Below are 25,011 nucleotides of genomic sequence, written 5' to 3'. Positions count from 1 at the left end.
TGTATTTTCTTAGCCCCACCGGTGCCTAGTCAACTCCTTCATACAACACATAGCCACCTTTTACTGTAGTTGCCTACTCATCCATCCAGCCTTTAGGGTGAGCACAAACAGATAAGTCTGCTGCAATTTTGTAAGTTCTTTGGCATTGTTTTCCTTTATTTCGTCCTTTACATCCTTAATTACATGCCCCTAGGTTTTACCCTCACCTTATCTATAGATCATAGCAAATTCCATAATTTTGGCCCCAAAATCTGTCCTCAACTTATACATGAAGTTGTCTTATACACAAAGCTGTACGGTATGATGAAAACATTACATTAAGACTTGTGAACAGTTTCGGACACCAGCTTAAATATTAAGAAAGGCTCCAGTTCAGAATACAATGATTTACAATTCTTCAATGTTATATAGCTGCATAAAACGAAAATGATTTCTGGATGGATCCTTCAGCTTTCTTATTATTCATTAAATCAGTGTACTCCTTCAAGTCAAAGACACTGACATGAAGACAGTCTTGGCATCTAGATAAACAGCCAGCCCAACCTAATGTAATTTACTCAAAAGCCACCCATTTATTTGGGTAGGGCTTCATTTCAAGTAAGGCTATTAAGGATTACTTGCACAGGAACTGAAGCACACATAACTCTTATTTCTGTGTGTGTGTATGCCTTCAAATCACTGTCGGCTTATAGCAACCCCATGGATTTCATTGGGTTCTCTTAGATAAGCAATACTCTGCTACTCTGCTTGGCTATGATATTTTTGATATTTAAATATTTTTGTTTCCTTTACAAAGGCTGAAGCCTTAGGAAACTTAAATTACCCTACAGGGATGACCCTGTTAAGCTTCCCAGATCAAAGAGGATCTGGTCCTTTAGAGTGTTTAGACCCATATATTTATATGCTTCCCTATAATAACATTGTCAGGACATCTTACAATAAAATCCAGCAACAAAACCAGAATTTAAGGGAAATAACTGTAAAACAGCAACTTAATAAGTGGTACACTTGGCCCACCTTATCCACGGATTTTTTATCCACAGATTCAAGCATCCACAGCTTGAAAATATTCCGAAAAGTATAAATTCCAAATAGCAAACCTGTATTTTCCATTTTATTTAAGGGACACCATTTTGCTCTGGCATTATATTTAATGAGACTTGAGCATCAACAAATTTTGTTATCCACGGGGAATCCTGGAATCAAACCTCAACGGATAACAAGGTCCCACTATAAAACTCCAGCAGACTAAGACAATAACTATAAAAGACTAAAATGCTTGAGATGATCAACTTTCAACTCATGTTGACCAAAGACCTTCTCCTGGAGGACCTAGAGATTCCTAGAGAGGGGTTCTCTCAGGTTAAAAAGTCCTGTTTCTTTATTTGCCTTTTTCCCATTTTCACTAAGATCCTGTCCCTCAAACCCCAGCAAATGTGGAGGGCCAATTGTACTTGCCTATGTCACCTTATGGAACATTTCACCAGTCCTCCATATAATTATGGCCATAAACTCTCCTCTAGTATTGCTTAAATTGAAGAAGGACTTCCCCCTGGCAACCAGGGTGGGAATCCTGCAGCCCTCCAAATGCTATTGAACTGCAATCTCCCTGTAGACAGAACAACAGATGGTAAGGAATGCCGGGGACTGCAATCTAACCACATGATCCCCTGTTCTAAAGCCAGTATTTTTCTATGGAGGACTTTTTTCATCTTTATTGACTTCTCTCTCATGGAAGTGGACGGAGAGAGATATCTCACCAACTGCATCTCCTCCATATAGTCTTGATTCTAAACTCAGCAAAGTTGCCAGTTTGGTCCATCATTGGCTAAACACAATGAAGTTCTGACTTCAGTTTAAGACATCCATGGATGTCTTGGAAATCTGAAATAAGAATAGATGGTCTGTCACTGTTGCAGAATTTTAACACTGATTACTTGTTGTTATTCATTATTATTGTTAATTATTAATTGCTTACGTTGATTTTTATAATTTACATATGTTGATTTGCCTTTCCTACAGGGCTTGCAACTTTCAATGTTCCTCAATGTTCATTAGAACCCAGAAATCCAGTGATGACGAATGCTGGGCATTGTGATGCCAGAACTAGCAAGTACCATACAGTAGTAAAAAGTATTTTAAATTAGAAAAGCCACATAAAGCACCACCTAAAGCCCATCTGATCTCAAGTGCAAAGCAGGATCAGGCCTGGTTAATATTTGCATAGGAGACCACCAATGAATACCAGGTACTGTAGGCTATATTTCAGGGGAAGAAACAGGCCAAACCTCCTCAGCATATTTTTGTCTAATAAAAGCCTATTCAAATCATGTAGTTACTGTAAGTTGACAGGCGACTCGAAGGTGCACACACACATTTGGTGCTAGAGTAAGGGCTTCTAAAAAAAGTCCTCAGACTTTTAAAATTTGAAATTGACCATTCTTTTCCAGGAAATATTTATATGTGTAATATTAATTAAGGAATAAAGTTTGTTTAATATGTATACAAATTTATGTTGTATAATATAATGCTTCTTAGATAATATATTTTACAAACAATTTGATATAAGGCATCCATGCATATACAGTGCAGCCTTGTCCTACGCGGGGGATTCGTTCCAGACCCCCCACACACACACACACACATAAGCTGAATAGCGTGTAAGATCAAGTCCCATTCAACTGAATGGGGCTCATGCTGGCAGCACACACACCATTCATTCTCCCGGCGCGCGGCTTCCGCATAAGCTGGAAGCTGCGTATGGGGCACCCGCCTATAGTGTGGGCGCACTGTATATGATTCCATAAATTTTCAGTCTGTGCCCTGACTGTAATTATTACTACAGTAAATATGTATTGCCCCCGATCTTTTAAGAGCTCCTGGAGAAGGCTATATAAATATTTCTAGGCCAAAAAGAACTGGGCGTATTTGAGAAACAAAATCTTTGACACATCCTGAGACTTCAGGTGCATCTACACTGTAGAATTAATGCAGTATGATCCCACTTGAACTGCCATGGCTCCATTCTGTGGAAACCTGGGATTTGTAATTTTGTCAGGCACCAGAACTCTGGCAGAGAAGACTAAAGACCCTGTAAAACTACAAACCCCAGGATTCTGTAGGATGGAGCTACAGCACTTACAAGTGACATGAAACTGCATTATTTCTACAGTGCCGGTGCACCCTGACTGCATCCACACTACAGAAATAATCCAGTTTGACATTACTTTAACTTTCATGGCTCCAGCTTATGGAATCCTAGGATTTGTAGTTTGCTGTGGCACCAGAGCTCTTTGAGAAGACTAAATAGCTCACAGAACTACAATTCCCAGAGTTCCATAGCATTGACCCGTGGCAGTTAAACCGGATTATTTCTGTGGTGCGGACGCAGCTAAAGTCTCTCCCTTTCACACTGGTATTATTTAACCACCCCTTCCTGCAGATTCCGGTCATTATTTGCAAAATACAAATTATACAAATAAATGGAAATGTACTGCATTTTTTATTGAAATGTCTTTCATCAGCTGATTCATGTAAACATAGATTCATTTAATAAACATTTCTAAGGTTTAGGGTATATTTATAAAAGTGTATCATTTTTGCTGCATTAAAGATTGATGTTTTATGCACTGGCTGGTATGGTGAGCTGCTTGGTACAGGATTATGGGAAAGTTGCCCTTGAACATGTTCGTTTTTGCTCTCAGGGGCCTCACTACAGGGGTAGTGAGGGGCTGTGTCCCCCAAACATCTTCCTTTTGGCAGAAACTGGCTACGGTGTTCACCTGTAGCTGATGTGTGCCTTCAATTCATTTCCATCTTGAAGGAACACTGATGGGGTTTTCTTGGCAGGATTTGTTCAGAGAAGGTTTGCTACTGCCTTCCCCTGAGGAGGCTGAGAGAAAGTGACTTGCCCAAGGTCACCCAGAGTATTTTATGGCTAAGCAGGGAATCGGACCCTGATCTCTAGAGTCATAGCCCAATGTTCAAACCACTACGCCATGCTGAATTTCACCTCCTAAGGGTGATCACCTGCAAACCTTTAAAACACTGAAGAGATGGTGCGAAAGTTGTTGGTGTGGTCCAGAATTTTAATGTTTTCAGACAGCATTTTATGCCCAGGATGGTTTATAAAGTGTTCTGCTAGTGCTGATTTTTCTGGCTGACCTCCCACCCTGAGGCCTTGCCATTCAATGACAGAACAACACACAGATTAACATAGAAATCAATCCTCCCAACCCAGGGTCACACTGTATACCCAACTCTCTACCATGCCAGCGTTTTCTGAAGATGCCGGCCATGGATACTGGCGAAACGTCAGGAATAGACTGTTCTACAACATGGCCACGCAGCCCCAAAACCCCACAAAAAACTATGGATGCTGGCCATGAAAACCTTCGACATCACAAAAAGGATAGTGGTTTTTTAATTTGTGGTTTTTGCACATTCACAGGCATCTTTCGTCCCTAAGGCTAGTGAATGTGGAGGGACCACTGTAGCCTCACTGCTTCTGTCCGAGTTGTGGACAAGTGGCAGCCCCTCAGATGTCTTTGGATTGCCATTGCACCATCTCTAGGCAAAACAGCCAATGCTGCAATGGGAACTACAGTATAGGAACTGCAGCCCACAAATTCTGGAAGGCTATAGTCCTTCATCCCTAACCCCAGCGAATGTGGAGGAATCGCTGTGTATTTGTGGGGGGGGGGGGGGGGATCAATTCAAAAGTTTCACTCTGTGTGTGAAAAAATCAATATTTTAAAATTAAAAAATGTTATTGTAATTTTTTCTTTAAAAACATACAACATCTTACCACCTCTTCAGTGCAGCCCCACGAAACTATGTCCATGGAAATACATTTAATATTGAAATACATTTAATTTGACATTTGGTGTTTTTAATTTACTGCCTGCTTATTTTAACTAACTCTATCTTGTATTCCTATCTGTTGTTGTATATGTATTTTGTAGAACGTACGCCGTTGGCAGGCTTCATTTTTATCGACTGTATTGTTTCTATGTACAGCGCTGCGTAAATCTACAGCGCCATATAAATAAAGTATGATGATAATAATAATAATAATAGTAATATAAGATTGTAATTTAAGTGTATAATTTTAGTTTTGCTAGACAGTCATTTTGCTAGTGTACCACTGGCTAAAGAGTGGGGTATATATTATCATTATTATCATTATTACTATGATAATGTAAGGTGTCACTGAATGCAGTGGTAACAGAAACCTTGCCAGTGCATAGACTGCTATGTTGGAATTGTGGTTTATGGGTGAGACAGAGCATAAATCCCAAGGGTTCTGTCTGGTGTGGTTCTGGGGAGAGGTTGCCTCAACCCTCCACCTCCAAACCCCCCAAAATCCCCAGTCAGTCTCCTCCTTTTTACCTGGAACTCCAGCCCATAAATCACTGGGGCGTCGTCCTCCATGGATGCTCAGAAACAGAAGCTCATTGAACAATATACAGAATGTGGGGGGAAAGGAGGAAAAAACGCAAAGCTTACTACAGCGGCCCTCTTCGGCTTCCGTCTTTCTCCTCCACTTCCGGGAAGACAAAAGGAGACGCTCTAGCTACGCTGAGGAGGAGGAGACGACGAGGAGGTGGACCAAATAGGAACTTGAATTCTAGGTGCGCATGCGCACTAGACAGCGGGGGGGTGCAGTTGTGGTACCTGTCGCCGGGTCGTTTTGGCGGTTTGGCTCGCGCTCCATTGGAAGGAGGTGAGGCGCGCGCGCGCTCTCGGGAAGGGGAGGGGGAAGGAGGGAGGAGGAGCAGGTCCTTCCCTGTTCGCTCCCTTTGCAGCCCCCCCCCCCGCGCAAGGGGAAAGAGTCCACCAATAAAGTGTTGGCGCTTATGAGAGCCACTTGGGTCTGGCCAGGGATGGTTCCTCCATGGCAGGGGCCTCATTAGGGCAGGGGTCACATAGAATCATAGTGTCACCATCACCACCGCCTTTCCCATCCCACACCGAACAGGACCAGAAGCTCCAAAACACACTGCAGAAATAGCCCAGTCTGAGCCCACTTTGACTGCCCTGCCTCAAGGTCAGGGGATTCTGGGAAGTGTAGTTTTTGTGAGACTGCACTGAGCCTTCTCTCTCTGTCAGAGAGAGCCCTAGTGCCACAATAAACTACAACTCCCAGGAATCCCTAGCACTACTGACCCAGGGCAGTTAAACAACTCTCAGCCTGTATTATTTCTGCAGTGAATGTTTGTGTGTTTGTGTGTGTGTTAATATTACACATAAATCATCATTCCCCTGTATCACTGAGTGTAATAGCAATAGGCGTGACATAAACAGCCAGCAGAATTAAAAACTATACCTGTCAATAACAGTATCATACAGACACCCAAATGTATTTATTACTATTCTTATTATTTACAGTATTTATACCCTGCCCTTCAGCCCTAAAGGCTCTCAGATCAGCTTACTATTATTATTATTATTATTATTATTATTATTATTATTAATTAGATGGTTCCTTGGCCTCAGGCTTACAATCTCAAAAGACATGACACAAAAGGAGAAGGGGATGAGGTCCATTGGTTCTTCTCTCCCTCTGAGCCTGGACCAAGGCAGATGGACCGGAGGGAGGGAGGGCCCTTCTTCTTGCCTACTCTACTATGGACTTTAAAAAAATTTTAAAACCCTTGAGCCTCTCCTTTCTCCTCTCACTAAGCCTCACCCCATTGACCCCCATCTCTTCACTGTTTTAAAGGGACACCACAGCCCATTTCTGCCAAAAGACAGGTATTTGAGGAGTTGTGCCCCTAGAGTCACCCCAAATGTCTCTGAGGAAGTAGACTTTAGTCTACAAAAGCTCATGCTCCCAACTTCTTTCTTTACGTTAGTCTCAAAGGTGCCACAAGATCTCTCTATAGCCCTAGTGACGCCACTGCTCCATGGCGTGAAAATAAATAACTATATAAGTAAATCTCTGCACATAGAAAACAAGTGTGTAAGGGAGAAGAGCTGGGCTAGATTCCTCTCCCTTCCTATCTGCTTCTCTTTATGCAAGACTACACTTTGTTGCGTTTCTGGCTTTTTATGAAGCACTTTTAGTGGCCCAGAGTGGTGTAGTGATTTCAGCACTGAATTCTGGAGACCAGGGTTCAAATTTGGCTCAACCGTGTAAACCCACTGGGTGAGGTTGAGCAAGTCACACTCTCTCAGCCTTGGGAAGGCAATGACAAACCTCCTTTGAACCAATCTTGCCAAGAAAACCCCAGGATAGGTTTGTCTTAGGGTCACTACATTGCCTTCAGGCTATGTGAATAAGGTATATTGTTTTTGTGCACCCTCAAGTCATTTCTGACTTATTGCAACCCTAGGTCGACCCTATCATGGGGATTTCTTGTTCAGAGGAAGTTTGCTGTTGCCTTCCACTGAGCCTGAGAGAGTGTGACTTGCTCAAGGCCATCCAGTGGGTTTCATAGCTGAGCTGGGAATCAAACCCTAGTCTCCAGAGCCATAGGTGTTTATCACACTATGCTCTTAAAGAGGTACTATTCCAGTGTGACTCCTCTAGCTGCCTCCTGTTGCATGCTGGGATTGGCAGTTTTAAGGAGGGGTATTTAGAATTCTCAGGCAGAGAAGTTCAGCTCCTTAAAACTGCCAATCCCAGCATGCAACAGGAGGCTGCTAGAGGAGTCACACTGGAATAGTAGCTCTTTAAGAGCATAGTGTGATAAACATCGTAGTCTAACACTAAACCACTACACCACATTGTCTCTTAAGGTGTATACAAAACATAAATGAATTTGTGTTTAGAATTGGGTCTCATCTCCAGGATATCTCATGGCATGTATACAAATACAGGTATACCAAAAGCCAAAACATTTCTGGTCCCAAGCATTTTGGATAAGAAAGACTCAACCTGCAGCAAAAAAGAAAAAGAAGGAGAATAAACAGTGAAATGGATTCCAAACTGGAATTGGTCTCAGAATATCTATACACATGTATAAGTCTAGAAATTTTAGTCAAAAAACTGACCCAAAAAACCTGAGTCGACTTATCCAAGGGAAGTACTGTACTTTAACTCTTGTTTCTTTAAAAATGGAACATTCCCTGGTGAAAGGCAAGAGGGCATTCTGCCATGGAAGTACCTCCCTCTAGTCTCTCATCCATCTAGCCTTTAGGATAAACATAAACAGTTATGCACCAGAAATTTTGTACATTCTTTGGCATTGTTTTCCTTTGCTTCATCTTTTACATCCGTTGTTACATGCCCCTAGGTTTACCCTCGACTTATCCAAGGGTCGTATTAAAATCCATAATTTTGTCCCCAGAACATGCCCTCGACTTATACATGAGGTCGACTTATAGTCGAGTATATAATGAAATACTCCACTGCCTCCTTTCATCATATTGAAATTAATACCTTATTACAGACAAAGGCAGTGGCAAACCCCATCTGTCCTTATCTTTCCAAGAAAACCCATAAGTCAGAAATGACTTGAAGGCACACAACAAGAACAACAATCTTTACAAAACATATGAGCACGTAATTTGTACCATCTTTGTCCATTTTCATCTTCAGGAAAGGCATAACTGCTTTCTCTTCCAAAAAAGAAAAAAGTTAGAAACAGTGAATCCAGACCTAAAAGATAGCAACATTGGATTTGGAAAACTATTTATTCTTCAGTATAGTTGTGATCCTCAGTGAAAGTTACTTTCAGATGAAAGATTATAAGTCCTTCATTGTGCTTTCCGAGGCAATACTCAATTTGTATTGGAATCCCTTCCAGTGTATGTTCTTTTTACACCTCCTTTTGCTTCCTCCTGTCATTTCCTTTGCCATTTTCATAGTATTTTTGGCATGCTCGGCTCCCCATCTCAATAAAGGATCTTTCCACCCTTTAGGCTAGAAGAACAATATTGGATATTTCTGCAGTCCACCGTAAAAGCATCTCCTTGCTTTAGAGTGACTAGTTGCAAATACCAAAAGCAGATGAGACATGTCTTATCAGAATCTGTGAATCTTATTTGCAATATATTGGCTTTGTAATGCTGCTGTCTCCATTTCGAAGTCTACTGGCACCATTTGCCGTGATGCTTTGCCAAATAATTTAGAGTGTCTGTTATCTCATTAAAGCTCAAATGGGTAGCAGTGTAGTAACTAAATCCAAAAGGCAGTCCAGGCAGTCAACTGAATATATTTAGTTAGCAGGATGTGTTCTGATGAAATGATACAAATGATTGTAGACTTCAGAGTAGTCTGTGGCCAGATTTATCTTGGAGCAAGCAACCACAAAATGAAGCTGTTGTGTTTTAAGATAGTGAATAGAGAGTGTGGATGGGATACAGTGAATAGAGAGTGTGGATGGGATACCTTTGCCAGCTGGACAATCCCCCTCCCAGGCCCTATCCTGCCATAAGTCAGGACCTCCAAACCGGGACAAATGTAGGACAACCTTTTCAAATGTAGGACACACTTTTTTAAAATGGAAGACACATGGAAAAAAAATTAATGTTTTTTTTTTAAAAAATGTTAATATAAACGCATGTTTCTTAGGCATCATCAAAATGGAGGACATTTTGGCATTATTCCTAGACAGATGGCAGAAATGTACTCCCCTTTCTGGCCAAATCACTCCCCCTCCATTCCAAAACACACACAACAGCACATTTGGGCATTTCACATGGCTTTACTTAACATGGCCTCTTCCATATTTCAGAGGCTTATTGCATAACCAAACCCCTTGTTGGGTTTAACACTTAGCATGGTTTAACATGGCTATGCATATTGAACATGTCCAGGTGGTTTCACAAGAAGTGGATTTGCCGTTTCAGGTTTCTTGTACCAACTATACTTCTCAGAAGTGTGTACTTGGTCAAGGGACTTTGGTTTTTCTTCACTGCGCATGAGCTTGTAAAAATCACAGCAACTTACATTGGCCGTGCCTCAGAGAGTATCAATATCACCATCGTCATCATCATCACCATCATTGTCACAACAAGGGAGGCTTGTTAGCATTAAAAGCACAAAAAATACACCAAAACCACACTTTGGAAGGTGACACTCTCTCGGCTTCAGAAGCTGACTCATATCACATCATCATCACCACCACACTATCATTGACAAAACAAGGGAGACTTGTTAGCATTAAAAGCAGCAAAAACACACAGAAAAGGCACTTGGGAAAAACGCACTTTAAAATATACACTTTACAAATGTACTTTAAAAACACTTTAAAAATGCACTTTAAAAATAGACTTTAAAATGCATTTTAAAAAATAGAAAAATTAGACCGTAAAAATGGCATTTTTAAAATAAACTTAAAAATAAAACTTTAAAAAAAAAATGCAATTTAAAAAATAGATTTTAAAAAATAGAACCTTTAAAAATGCAGTTTAAAAAAATATAGAACCCTTTTTCTGACTTTTAAGAATGCCCTTTTGAGCTTCTTAAAACAGAGGCTGGATGGCCATCTGTCAGGGAATGCCTTTTTGATTTGGATTTCCTGCCAAATGGCAGGGGGGTGGACTGGAGAATTGGCCGCCCTTAGGTGGTACCTCATTCCCAACTACTCGAGTCTAATGATTCTATGACTTTAAAAATAAAGCTTTAAAAATGCATTTTAAAAATAGACTTAAAAAAATACATTTTAAAATATAACTTAAAATAGACTTTAAAAACACTTTAGAATGTGCACTTTTAAAAATAGACTGGAAAAGGCATTTTAAAAATTAGACCTTTAAAAATAGACCTTTAAAAATCCAAGCATTTTAAAATAGACTTCAAAATTAATTTAAAAAATGCATTTAAAAAATAGATTTTAAAAAATAGACTTTAAAAATGCATTTTTAAAAATAGAACTTAAAAAAATGCCCATTTTAAAAATAAATTTTTAAAAAAATAGACTTTTAAAAATGCCATTTTTAAAAATAGACTTTTAAGAAATAGCCTTAAAAATGCATTTTTAAAAATAGACCTTTTTAAAATGCATTTTCAAATAGATACTTAAAATAGAACGTAAAAATGCATTTTAAAAAAATAGAGACTTTAAAATGCACTTTAAAAAAAAAAATAAAAAAAAAGTTCCAACTGAACTGGACTGGCCACTACACCAACCTCCTCCTTCCTCCGCCGCCTCCTCCTCCCTCCTCCTCCCTGGGCCAAAAAAAGGGCAAAGAAATGGCTCTTTTCCTTGCCCTCTGGCTGCAGCCCAGGCCCAACCAGAGGAGGAGCTCCTCCTCCGGAGCCTGGGCTGGCCAATGGGGCAGACGGGGCTGGAACACCCCGCCCCCATGCTAAGCTGCTTCACATGCGCTGGCCCTGGAGAGGGGCGGGGCTGTTTTTCAGCCCCAGACTCAGGAGGAGAAGGTCCTCCCTCATTAGCCCTGCCCACCGCGAGTGGAAACGCGGCGCCTGCAAGAGCCCCGCGCAGGGCCAGCGGAAGTTGCAGAAGCCTTTGTCTTGGAAGGGTAGGGCCAAGACAAAGAGCCCTTTACCCCCCTCCCCTCTCCGCCAGAGAAGTCCCCCCTCCGCCCCGCCCCCCTCTTCTGAGGCCCCTTCTGCCTCCTTAAGGGGCCAGCTCCCCCCGTTGAGGCCGGCGCTGGCCAGGGGCCCAGGGTTGTTGGAGGGGGAGGGGAGGCAAGAGGAGGAGGAAGTGGGTGGGCCAGCCAGGCCAGCCGCACGCGGTCCCGGCAGCAAGGGGGGACGCCGCTTGGGGGGAAGGAGGTTTGGAGGCGGACGCAAGAAGGCGGGTTTTGGCTGGCTGGCCCGCATTGGGCGGCCCGCGGCCAGAAGGGAGCGTGCAGGGGGCGGAGGAGAAAGAGGAGGCAGAGAGGAAGAGCGGACGCGGAAGTGGGTGGCCGACTGGCTTGAAATGAGCAGCCCGCGGCCATAAAAGAAGGTGTGCCATGGGGGCAAGAGGTTGGCCGCAGCGGGGCAGTCCCGCCTTGTTGCACAAACTGGACCGGAACGGCGGTGCCAGCACCCCCAAAGCCGTGATTGCCCCGCCTGCCAGCGGGGTTAATGGCATCCTACAATGTGATAGACCAGAAAATTTCCAGGATTAGAGAAAGCAAACTTGTCTCTCATAACTGGGAAAGGAAATCCCAAGCCCCTTGTTCCTTTTGAGCAGTGACTGAAAGTTAATGGACTTCCAAGTTAATGGGGTCTCGCCAATTACACTGGTGGAAGCGGTCCCCCTTTCAAAGCTGTAGAATAAGTCTGTTGTATGTTTATGCTCCAATGGGATGAGTAGCATATGAACAAAGCAAGGCAAGTTTCAGTTGGGAAGCCCGGTCCCTCCCAAAGCTTGGTAAAGAGGCGGTACAGAACACCAAGCCACTTAAATTGGGCGTGACCGAACACGCACTAGGGGTTTACAAATGGCGGTGGGCTTTCCGCACCGCCCCTAAAAACCCGTAGGGGCCCATGCCTCGTCACGCACTAAACGAAAACGGCGGCGTCCCTTCCAATTACAGCCGCCGCCAATGAGAAGGACGTCCACGGCACGCGCCCCGCCTCTAGAACGGGCTGTGCAGGGGACGTGAACCGTCCTTGCCCTCCTGCCCAGGGGGGCCCGCTTAGTGCTCCCGTAAAACAGGAGCAGAGGGAGCGCCGTTTCAAAGAGCTCCTCCTGGTTTAGAGTCCGCCGGGGCCCCCGCAGCCTTCAACGGCTTGTGCCCAGCGACGAAAGAGAAAGGGGCCAAGTGGCCCCTTTCCTCTTTCTTCTCGTCGGGCCGCCCGCCGCGGGGGTTTCCTTTGGAGGCTTGAAGCCCCAGGGACCACCCCCTTTTTCAAAAGGCCCCTGCGGGTAGCGGGCGTTTTGCTTGCTTCTCCCCGCAGCCTGAAAATCGCGGATCGGGGCCCCCTCAGCGGCTGCCGCTCTACACGCTGAGGCCCCGATACCCCGGGGAAAGGGGCGGGTGCAGACCGCCCCAAATGGACGGTCTATAACCCGCCTACGTCTCCACACACACTACATGACTTTCCAATGCAGAGTAAATAAATGGTGGATAAACTGCCTTTACTCCATATACTGTCTCAGTCCCTTCCTCCATGGTGAAAGATAAAATGGGTGTTGAGGAAGAGGCTTGTCATAGGCCGTGCCTGTTGAGGTTATCCAGCCCTCCATATTAGTCCCTGGGGACTATATGGTATTTGGAACCAGTCTAGTTCCCCACTTCTGATACAGGGAATAGTTTCCCTTATTTTTTCTTCCATGTGTCTACACCCAACCAGCGTTTCCTGTTGGCATCATAGCCCATTACAGTGCAAAGCCTGCAACCACAGAAAGCGCTAAATAAATTGTCACTTATACCTTGAGTCAGTGGTATGATTTTCAGTTTAGACCAGAAGGTGTCCAACAGATTTGTCCTCCCTGACATCCTTGGGTACAACTGATAGGTTTGCTTTTGGGAATTTATATCTATTTTTAACTTTTTTCAAACCGTGGATGCTTGAATCCATGGATAAAAAAAATCCACAAATACGGAGGCCTGACTGTAAATTCCTTTTGGGGCAGGGTGCAGATGGCTATCCTCTTGCCCTTGTGCTCCATCCACAAAAACCTCTGGACCCAGTAACTATCAAGTGAGAAGAGGGGGAGGTGATCAAACCATGAAGCTGCATCTGTGCTGTGCTCCATTTGAGAGTACACTTTCATTTCTTTCCCCTGCTGACTTAACACCCAACTTCTTGTCAATGGCTTGAATTGCTTTCCTCCTTTTTCCACCAGTAAGCAACTGCAGCAAGGGTCTCTCCCAGGGTATATACTTTCCAGGTGGTAGGAGGGTATAGAACTGTGCATGTGGACCTATGCACACATGTATGACCTCAGCCCATGTCTTTTATTTCATCATTCTAAATGAAAATATTCCATAATCCATTTTTCCAGGGAAAAAAGACATCAAAAAAGCAGAGAGGGTTTTTAAAAATTATTTTTCCCCAGGCCTGCACATCTCTTAAGTTTGCACAGAGTGCCCAAGACTATATAAGTGTGCACAAAATGGAGAGAGCTAATCAACAAAATTCCCACAGAAAAATAAATCTTTTAAATATAAATCTTTTAAAATTAGATTAATAATGGCTTTAGATGCACTAATGTTATTTCCATCCTTTTGCTATTCCTCTTACTATCCTGGTTATCCTGGTATACATGTATTTTACAGACAATTATAATCAGCCGTCTGGTGCTTATTCTTTTAGATGCTGAAGTCTCGAGAACAATAGATCTGCACTTTTAACAAAAGTGCCCCATCAACTATCTTGAGAGGGCAGACATCACTTCTGTCACACTGTGTGAAGCTGACCAACCACAAGCTCAGCCAGCCAGCAATAGCAGGTACATTTCTATACCGCTTATCAGTGCACTTAAGCACTCCCTAAGCGGTTTACAATGTGTAAGCTAATTGCCCCCAACAAGCTGGGTCCTCATTTTAGCAACCTCAGAAGGATGCTAGGCTGAGTTGACCCTGAGCCCCTGTCTGGTATTGAACTCACAACCTTGTGATTTGTGAGTGGCTGCAGTACAGACATTTAACCACTGCGCTACCAGGGCCATAATTTACTTGTTCTAGCTATTCAATATACTTCTCTTCTTCCACCACATTTTTAAAGTCCTGTTTTTTTCTGAGTGTTCTTTCTCATTATCTCCTCCTGCTCTTGTCCTCCTCCTCACTTCTCCATCTTTTCCCTAACCCTCTTTATTTATATTATGTTTGTCTCTGTGCAGGTACGTCCCCCAAAATTCTGCCGCTGCATCACTCATGGTAATATTAGAGCCAATCCTGTTGGGGCCTAAACTGCCCAGAGATGGCTGCAATTGCAGGATTTCTGATCAACTCTGCTCCTGAGTACTTGCAGGTCATTGTACTCAGGCTGTCTCCTTTCTCATTGCAAATTAGTAAGCCAGGATGAGCAGAGCTTGCTGTACCAAACAGGGATGAGGTGTGTGTGTGTGTGTGTGTATTCCCAACAGAAAATTTGGTATACCGCAGAAAAGAAGCACAGTTTAATATGTTTCGGCATAGTTTTCATTCAAACTAACAATATGGACAGGTGAAATGAAACACGCCAGGTAATCCTTGTAGATGCAAACAAAAACATTTTGAACCTTCTTGAGATCACTTGAAAGCTTCTTCCAGAGGCATCCAAGGATGATTTTTAAAATTTCACCAGCCTCCACTATTCATATGAGTTCCATTTTGGTGGCCACATTTACAGATCTGTGCTTCTTTAATATGCTGAGAGTAACTGTTGGGGCAGCTTATCTGCTTTCTCCTTTTCTCTCTGTTTTGCTATTCATACATGCTCAGTGGCTACTGTCAAACTGCAGAATTAATACTGTTTGGCACTGCTTTAACTGATGTGGCTCTGTTCTGTGGAATCCTGGGGTCTGTAGTTTGTTGTGGCACCAGAACTCTCTGACAGAGAAGGCTAAATATCTCACAAAACATGATGCCATGGAAGTATAGATGCACCCAGTAAGGGAAATAGTAAGCATTACATTGTTTACTGCCCACATTCTCCTGTAAACTGACACAGAAACTGTATTTTCTCAGCCTTCCCTTACCATTCTTCCAGTAATAATAATACTTTAAAAACTTACAACTAGACAGGAAACAAGAAGGAAAATTACCAGCTTGTTAGATGAAGGGAATGCTGTGGATATAGTATATCTTGATTTCAGTAAGGCCTTTGACAAAGTTCCCCATGACATTCTTGCAAACAAGCTTGTAAAATGTGGGCTAAACAAGGCAACTGTTACATGGATTTGTAATTGGTTGACTGGCCGAAGCCAAAGAGTGCTCAACAATGGCTCCTTTTCGTCCTGGAGAGAAGTGACCAGTGGGGTCCCATAGGGCTCTGTCCTGGGCCAAGTGCTATTCAACATCTTTATCAATGACTTGGATTACAAAAATGGGGGCATACTTATCAAATTTGCAGATGACACCAAATTAGGGGGAGTAGCTAATACCCCAGAGGACAGGATCAAGATTCAAAATGACCTGAACAGACTAGAAAACTGGGCCATAGCTAACAAAATGAAATTCAACACAGAGAAATGTAACGTACTGCACTTAGGGCGGAAAAACGAAAAGCACAGATATAGGATGGAGGACACCTGGCTGAATGAAACTACGTGTGAAAGGGATCTAGGAGTCCAAGTACACCATAAGTTGAACATGAATCAACAATGCGATGTGGCAGCTAACAAGGCCAATGCGATTTTAGGCTGCATCAATAGAAGTATAGTGTCTAGATCAAGGGAAGTCATAGTGCCACTATATTCTGCTCTGGTCAGGCCCCACCTGGAATATTGTGTCTAGTTCTGGGCACCACAATTCAAAAAGGACATTGAGAAACTGGAGCGTGTCCAAAGGAGGGCTACTAAAATGGTGAAAGGTCTGGAAACCATGCCCTACGAGGAACGACTTAGGGAGCTGGGGATGTTTAGGCTGGAGAAGAGAAGATTAAGAGGTGATATGATAGCCCTGTTCAGATATTTGAAGGGATGTCATATTGAGGAGGAAGCAAGCTTGTTTTCTGCTGCTCCAGAGACTAGGACCCGAAGCAATGGATGCAAACTGCAGGAAAAGAGATTCCACCTCAGCATTAGGAAGAACTTCCTGACAGTAAGGGCTGTACGACAGTGGAACAAACTCCCCGGGAGTGTAGTGGAGTCTCCTTCCTTGGAGGTCTTCAAGCAGAGGCTGGATGGCCATCTGTCAGGGATGCTTTGATTGAGATTTCCTGCATGGCAGGGGGTTGGACTGGATGGCCCTTGTGGTCTCTTCCAGCTCTATGATTCTATGATTCTAAAAGTGAGACCTGAGAACATAAAACACTTTGTAAAGGGAAGTTTCTTTGTTAGAGGCATTGTTAACTAAGGGTATGCTTGTATATTTATTACCCAAGTGAGGACATAGTGCTAAGGTCTGCAAGAAGGTGTATCTGATGATTTTCATCGCTTTCATATTGTTGAGTGGACTTTACATCACTTTTTGTTGTTTAGCATGAGGTTGGTAACAAAGTCTTTACTGTTTTGTAGTACTGTACTAAATGTTCATTGAAATGATGCGTAGACCTCAGTGTTGCAGTTTCATGCATAAATAGTCATGCATTTCATTACCAGTGAGGGCAGTCACATTCACTTGTATTTTTACTTACAACAGCCATGGAAAACAAAGAGAGCAATGTTGGAGATGCAGCAGATGGTGGATGTGGCATTCAGCAACAAGCTGAAGAAGAACTTCTCTTTCATGAAGAAAACATTGATCTTGGAGGTGATGAGTTTGAGTCTGAAGAAAACGAGACTGTTGTAGAAGATTCTAATAATTTCATGGATAAACTCAATGAACACATGATGGAGAGTGTCATTATATCCGATTCCCCAAATAATAGTGAAGATGATGCTAGTGATCTTGGTTGTCTGCAAGAAATTGTAAAGCAAATGGAAGCAAAGGATATCCATGTAATAGAAGGAGAGATGGGAAACAAAGTTATCAGTAAGGAGGATGACATTGAACCCAAAGGTGCTCCTAAAGCTATTTCTGATACTGCAATTGATCATCAGTTCACTTTAAAAGAAGACTTGATTCAAGAACCTGCAGAAGATGAATTGGAAGTGGAAGGTGAAGGACTGCTTCACTCTGCTGCCAACAATGAAGGCAAAACTGAGGAGATGACATCCTCACCACTTGCCAGCAAATCACCTGATGACTCAGAGCCAATCCCTGTGTGTACCATCTTCAGCCAGGGGAATCGCGTAAACAGCCAGCAACAGTTCCTGCATGATGGCTTTGAGCCTCAACTGGTGAAGTCACCTAGCTTTGGTGGTATAAGTGAGACTCCAGTGAAAACCCATCCACAAGTGGTTCAGCCTAGTCCAAGCTTAAGCAAGTTTTTTGGCGAAGCCATTAATACTAATACACTAGCTTCTGATTTTTTTGATTCGTTTACCACTTCTTCTTTTATTTCTGTCAGTAACCCTAATGCAAGCTCATCTGTACCAGAACAAATGTCTTCTCTTGTAACAACTGGGGAGTTTCACGATTCTGCTGATCATAAATGCTCCACTAAAAATGGAAGATCTGAAGCTGGAAGATCTGCATCTTCTCCAGAAATATCACAGTCTCCAAAACCTTTTTCCCAGATACAGACTGTTTTTCAAGGCAGTGATGATCCTTTTGCATCTGTGCTGAATATGAGTGAAGTGGACAGAAGATATGATGCTTGGCTTCCTAGTGACACAACTAGGAATGTGTTGATTTCTGTAGCCACACAGCAGTATAGTAATGTTTTCATAGACAAAGAGAACCTCACAATGCCTGGATTAAAATTTGACAATATTCAGGTAAGAATGTCCTGTTGCTTTTCACTACATGAAATACCATGGCTTATCTACTTAGTGGCATTTGCAGGTCTGTAATCACTTTAGAGCCAAGTAAGCTGTACTAATCAGCACTCCCAAATTCCCAAACCTACTGTCAGGCATTGCCTTCATTAGAATCAGCCAAACGTGCACCAAACTGTGGGCAAAGTTTCAAGATTGCCAGATACCTTCTCAGGGAAGACATTATAAAAAAAAGGAGCAGGAAGAAGAGGAAAGGAAAAAAAGACTTACTAGACTCTAAAGTCATAAAGTCTGCTTGCTTGGTAAAAATCTTAAAATGAAACAAAAGGGTCATAGAGTTGTAGACTTCTTGCATCAACATCAAATCAGGCTTTTCCTCTTACAGCCAATGGTGAGATATGCTTTTTTGAGTTTAAAAATTCTCACCACCATTAACAATACTTCTGAATAGGAACAAATGCTGAGAGATAAGAGCAAATATCAATTCTAAGCCCTTTAACACTTTGTTATTGTTATGTACCTGCTGGTTATTGTTATGTACCTAGGGTTTTCATGTCAAGACTTTTTAATGGTGGGGGGAGGGTTGTCATTGCCTTCCAGTAATGCTGAGAGAGTGTGGCTTGCCCAAGGTCAATTAGTGGGTTTCCATGGCTGAGTGGAAATTGAAACCATGGTCTCCCAGAGTCCTAGTCCCACACTCAGATCACTTCATCAGGCCGACTGTCTTTAAGATTTCATAGTCCCCTGGAAGAAGATTGCTGAAGAGTAGGAAAGTGTCCTCTGCATACTCCAAGTGGTTCTATGAGACTTCTGTTCCAGAAACCCTGACTGGTGTCTTGAACAGAAGCACTTCTGTTAAGTCTTAGGATACACTGCAGTATATCATTGCAAAGCTCTGCTTGTAGCCTCAACAACCACAGTATAGCTGTTTTTCATTTGCTGGTACCTGAATTTGCTGCAGACTTTTCTTTCTGCCTGAGTTCCATGAAATTCAAAAGCTCAGTTAATAATTCTTATTAAAAAGCTATTAGATTTAATGCCAGAAGGTTATATGATCTGTTTTATATTAATTTTATGTTATTTTTAATATTGGCAGTAATTATACAGTTCTTTCTCTTTTTGCATCTGTTTACATGATATCAACCATCCTCTTCTTGAAAGGAAAAGGAGCTGATGTACATTTTATGTTGCAAAATGAAGAAGTTGCTGAATGGCTGATTGGTTTTCATATGAAGCTAGATGGAAGCTACAGATTTCACCTTTCCCCCGATTATTATCTTTGTGTTAGTTAGGAATTATTGCTGATTCTGTGTACTAAGTGGTCATACCAAAATCAGAAAAATCCCATCTGTCCTTTGGGGAACTCCAGATGTTGACTTGAGCTACAGATATGTAACTAGGGCAGATTATCAGGCAAATCAAACTCTGTTCAACATGCATGAACCTTCCCTTGGTGTCATATGATGGACATCATTTAAAAAATGTCAGGTTTTCGTGACATTTGAATCCCTGAGATTCACCCTTATTTCTGTGATGTACTTTATATTGTCTTTTTTATGATATTGTCTTATACTCACCTGTCAATGAGGGCTTATCTACACTGGCCAAATAAAATGGTCTCGCCCCATCCTGACACCGACCTATCTTCACGATGTTTAAAATAACTCACTATCTGCTATGGATTTTTCAGGAAACCCCAAAGCACTCCATAACTGTGCAGGGCAGCTGTCTAGACATGGGTCCCTACTACTGCCCAGCACCACCACTGCTGGCGCAAGTTACTCCCTCTGGGGTCACAGCAAGGTACCCAGCCATGTGATAGATGCTGGGTGTCTTATTTCTCACCTCAGAGGGAGCAACTCACAGCTGTGCTGCTGGGTGACAGCGGAAACACATGTGTCAACATGCCCAGCATCACTGCAGAGTGGGGAGGTAGCGGGAAATCCAGGGCAGTTGTGGGGCAAAATACTCTGAGAGCAGCCCAGAGTATTCTAGACAGTGTACATAAACCCCAAAATAACCTTCAGAGACATCCATATCACATAGAGTGTATGACAATAATTTAATAGTAAATTAAGAAAGGCATGGATTACAGTAGTTAAGTCTTTGACTTTTCAACAGTGGCACAGCTAGTAAATTGACAGAAGCTAGAAAAGATTGTCCTGAGCCACAGTCTCCATCTCTGTTTCCAGGAATACCCCCATCTATGAACCTGTTTCTCAGGGGCATATGACCTAATGTAAGGCAGACATTTTCTCAATTTCCTGGTTGACCTCCAACACAATCATTTCTTTTCTTGTCCAGATTAAAGCTACTCACCCTGGGACAATTTGTAACTGATCCAGAGAGTTGTTGAAAAGTTTTCTCCACATCTAGATCAAATGGAAAGAAGAAATAGCGATAAGAGTCATTAGCATGCTGGTGGCACAGCCCCCTTAATTTGTGATGAAAGGGTAGACACCTTCAATTAGTGACAGAACTGTGCAGGCATGGTCACTTGTGAAATATTAGGGTCTGCTGAAGGTAAATAGGTATGTGCGTGTGTGTTTGTGTATCAGGTTTCTTGCCACTTTCTCCTTTAAAGGATGGAGAACATATCCTGCTCCAAAAGGACATAATTCTGACCAGGCAGCCTTTCCTCAGTAGTTATGATTGCATATAAAGCAAAAGGATCAAGCATGAATGTAGTGGGATAAACTTATTCACTCACCTTGTCTCCTATGAAGTTGGCCAGATCTCATCCAAATAAAAATTACTTAGGCCCCATACAGACAGACCAAAATAAAGCTGCTTCGTGTGGAGCTGGACCTGCCTGTTCATTCCCTCGCAGGCCGAAGGACGACAGTTAGCATGGAGAGAGGGATCTCTTTCTTCAGGCTAGCCTACTTGTTATGCTGGACAGTTTTCAAGTATCTTTTCCTTAATGTATGACATTTATGTTTTTGTAAAGGATTTTGGTTAATAGGAACATTCATGGTTTGTATTGTATCTTTACATTTTCCCCTCATCAGGGTGATGCGATTAAGGACTTAATGCTCCGCTTCCTTGGTGAACAGGCTGCAGGGAAAAGACAAGTTCTAAATGCCAACTCTGTGGAACAGTCTTTTGTGGGTTTGAAGCAGCTAATAGTAAGTAATAAGGTGTTGCCTCTCTTCATGCATACTGAGCACTCTTCATGCAGTAGGTAGCCAAGAGCTGAAGTTATCATTTCTCAGAAAGACTTCAAATGCATCTGATGCAGTATCCTGCATTTTGATGATTAATCTGGAAAAGGAATGTGCAGATGGTAAATGAGGATTTTCTGGTAAATATCTGCATGCATAGTTGTAGATCAGCAAGGATTTTTTTCCTTTCTGTTGTTTAATAATAAAAGTATCAAAATGATGTACCCCTCCAACATCTTGTTATAGTTACTGATGTTTTTTTAAAACAAATCTTGATGTAACTGGGAATTGATTTTTGTTTGAATGGACAGCAATTTTCAGTGTTAGTATTCAAAACAGGCTAATAATAATAATAATAATAATAATACATTTTTATTTATATACCGAACCAATACAGCATAAAAACAATATATTTCTCTCCCCCCTTCTCATGGGCTCAGAATTCTTTTCTTCTAAGTCCCAAAATCCATATTATGATAATATCTTTATTAGTCCAGTGAAAACATCAAAAAGTATTTAAGCTTTGAATTTGTCAGGGCCAGATGGTAAACAAATTAGAGTAGGATGAAGACATGTTGATGGCCTGATTCTGACTGGTGGATCTTGGGGTTCTAGTAAAAACAATGAAATAGAGCCCATGTGTGTCACACCTCCCAACCCTCATCTAGAGCTCAACTTCAAAATTATAACTATAGCCAATCTATGTTTATATACTCCACAGCCCTAAACACGTATCTCATTATTTGTATGCTGGTCCCATCTCATGTTGCACCTTTACATCCACATTTCTGCCTCAGTGCTTTTCTCTCCTACAGTTTGATGTATGACACCCAAAACACAGTTTATTTCGGGTTCTACTAATTTCTCACATCCAGAGAGGCCTGAATTCCATCCTGTGACTGAAGGAAGGAGAAAGATGAGCAGAGGATAAAGCAAAACAAGTGCACTATGTAGCATGCTAGTTGCTTCCTCCTTCATATTCAAGAATTTCCCTATAGTCATTTTGCCTGTAGATTTCATGTGTGGCATCCCACAATTTATAGAAGCAGATAGTAATTTAATGCTATTTCTGTATTTTTAGCAGTGGGTTCAATAGGAAACTAGAACTTTGTTCTGCTAGCACAGTATGGGTAACTTATGGCACTCCATATATTGTTGAATTGCAGGTCCCAACAGCCCTGTCTAGCATACCGAGTGGAAAGGAAAACGGGAGGGGGGGAGGTTATAATGTAATACCATCTGTATGGCCATACTTTGCCCACCTCTAGTGTTATTTGCTGGGGAATCTGTGGTCTTCCAGATGATGAAGGGCTTCCCATGTACCCTAGCTAGCTTGGCCAGTGGTGATGTTTGATAGAAGTAGTAGTTCATCAGCATCTGGAGAGTCAGAAGTCACACGCCTGTGGTAGGGACAGTAGTTCTCTAGACTCTCTAGCTGAGCTCTGCCCTTTACTCTCTATCTAATCATTTTAACAAAGCATGTCTGATTGAATTTGGGACTTTCTCTATGCAACACATGAGCTATGCTTCTTGGAAATGCAGTTTTCTCTCATAAATAATTAGGCGGGTAGACTTCTAAATTTTGTTGTAATAGCTCTTGCTGGGTGTCTGGCTGCCAGTAATTTTGAAATAGTGTTGCCTCTGCCTCAAGAGATAATAAAGTGCATACATTGTGCTTTAAGTGAATGTAGTGAGTATTTTGAATATTCATCTTTGTGTTTGTTGGTGTGTAGTTTATTCATTTACACTTGAAATAAATAATAACCCATCTGTGCATATTACTGCTTTAAGTACAAAATATTCATAAACAATATCAGTTTGACACATACAATCTATAATGGTTAGCCACTATTGCTTCAGGGGTTTTCATATTAACCTCTTCCTTAAATGAAGGACTATCATAGCAGTTTTGTAATTTCAGTAGGCTAGTACGCAGTTGATGCTGTTTAATACAGAAGATATGTAAGAATTAGACAAGAGTATTTTAATTGGAGTATTTCAGTGTGTTATCAACCCTCTTCTACATGGATTAATCAAACTTGCATTGAGTGATGTGGGGTATTTCTGACATTTCTGGAATTCCTTTGTATTTCAAGTTGGGGGGGGAGGATATTCCATGTTCATAACAGTGTTGAATGTGGAATCAAAGAAGCTTTCACAGCATGCAGAATCAGAAACACATGTCTATATGAGACAGAACGTTTAGTTTGAGTAGCTGAGAGACCTTTTCTGCTCCCAAAAGTAACCAGTGTAATTTCTGTGGCTTTAAAAAAAATACCATCAATCTTGCCAGTTGGGGAAGAAAACATGTTGTGAACCCTGAAGATTAGGAAACAGATGTTGAAAACAGCTATTTTTATTTATTTACAGGAAGATCTAACTTTTATGATATTGAGGAGTAATTTTCTACCCAGTGACAAAATAGTCCCTTCTAATTGAAACATTTCTCAGTGAAGTGCCATTTTTTGTTTCATACTCTTTGCAGAAAACCAGAGCATGTCACTTGAATGATGCAGTGGTCCTTGCAATCGAATTTCCCACATGTAGTGCACCATCTGGCGGCTTTCTGATCCATTGCCCTGCCATATCCATTTCAGGGCACAGGATGTCTTAGCATTTCAGCACCACCAAACATTTCTGCCCTATTTCCTTGCTGTATTTGACATACACTTGGGCGTTTACCTCTGAATTCAACCATCAGTGGTAAGATCCATCCCTAGAGTGTACTATGTTCAAAACTACTCAGCAAATAAAGTCCCCTTGACCTTGAAGGCAGGAGGTTTAGCAGTAAATCTACGTATTGCTCTTGTTTCTCAGTAGTTGCATTTTAAGTGCCTTGTCAATATACAAAATCTCTTTATGCTCACTGAAAGTGAATGCCACACTTGAAAGTGAATGCCACACTTCCTCCTAGGCTCCATGTCATCCATGATACAGGAGCAAAAGGACAAGATATGCCTTGAAATCAGTGGTGATGTCAAGAGACTTCCATATTTTGCCTTCAGGGAGATTAATCTCATTTCCTGAGCTGAATATGTGTCAAGCCTCTCTATTTGTTTAAATTATTATGCGATATAAATACTTTTATGTGTGTGGCTTTTGAAGGTTTTTAACTCTATTTCTTTGTTTCTTTGCTTGCCTCCAGCCTTGGCCTAGGCTTGCCCTCAAGCTCTCTTTGGTTGTGGATGTCTGCACCAGGACCTTTTATTGCCACCTCATTGATATCACTCCCTCCTATCTGGATAAGATTCGTTGAACATACACTTGCTGTTATTTGGCTTCTCTTAATTATGATCACTCACAAAATGTTGCAGGATACTTATTTTATTTTGTTTTATTATTTTGGGTGCCACCTTCTGCGGGAGAAACAGTACTATGGGGCGTGTATGCATGGGCCAAAAGGCCCATCTTCCCGCTGGCCTCATGTCATACTGTCTAAATGATGCAGCCCATTAGCCCTGGGCCAGAATCAGCCAGTCCAGACACCAGTCCAGTAGTCCTGAACTGTTACCAGCACAAAGGGGCCTTGT

General features: G+C 42.0%; 2 protein-coding genes across 3 annotated transcripts in view; one reads left to right on the top strand and one right to left on the bottom strand.

Moving 5' to 3' along the window:
• The window catches only part of EIPR1 (EARP complex and GARP complex interacting protein 1), a 91,282-nt gene extending 85,677 nt beyond the window's left edge, over positions 1 to 5,605 (bottom strand). Inside the window, exon 1 of the mRNA XM_042467083.1 lies at positions 5,392 to 5,605. Within this exon, the coding sequence (XP_042323017.1) occupies positions 5,392 to 5,433 (42 nt within the window). The 5' untranslated portion in view covers positions 5,434 to 5,605. The remainder of the gene's footprint in view (positions 1 to 5,391) is intronic.
• TRAPPC12 (trafficking protein particle complex subunit 12) overlaps positions 5,596 to 25,011 on the top strand; it is a 71,001-nt gene continuing 51,585 nt past the window's right edge. Inside the window, exons 1-4 of one of the 2 annotated variants that reach the window (XM_042467059.1) lie at positions 5,596 to 5,725; positions 14,168 to 14,303; positions 17,137 to 18,317; positions 21,329 to 21,445. In XM_042467059.1, coding sequence (XP_042322993.1) covers positions 17,139 to 18,317; positions 21,329 to 21,445 — 1,296 coding nt within the window. In that variant the 5' untranslated portion in view covers positions 5,596 to 5,725; positions 14,168 to 14,303; positions 17,137 to 17,138. Of the gene's footprint in view, positions 5,726 to 14,167; positions 14,304 to 14,777; positions 14,909 to 17,136; positions 18,318 to 21,328; positions 21,446 to 25,011 lie in introns of those variants that run through there. The other variant, XM_042467071.1, reaches the window with a different exon arrangement.

The sequence above is a fragment of the Sceloporus undulatus genome, chromosome 1 (genome assembly GCF_019175285.1).
Source record: "Sceloporus undulatus isolate JIND9_A2432 ecotype Alabama chromosome 1, SceUnd_v1.1, whole genome shotgun sequence".
Classification (NCBI taxonomy): domain Eukaryota; kingdom Metazoa; phylum Chordata; class Lepidosauria; order Squamata; family Phrynosomatidae; genus Sceloporus; species Sceloporus undulatus.
The sequence above is the reverse complement of the archived record's forward strand: the minus strand, read 5'-3'. Positions and strand labels throughout refer to the sequence as shown.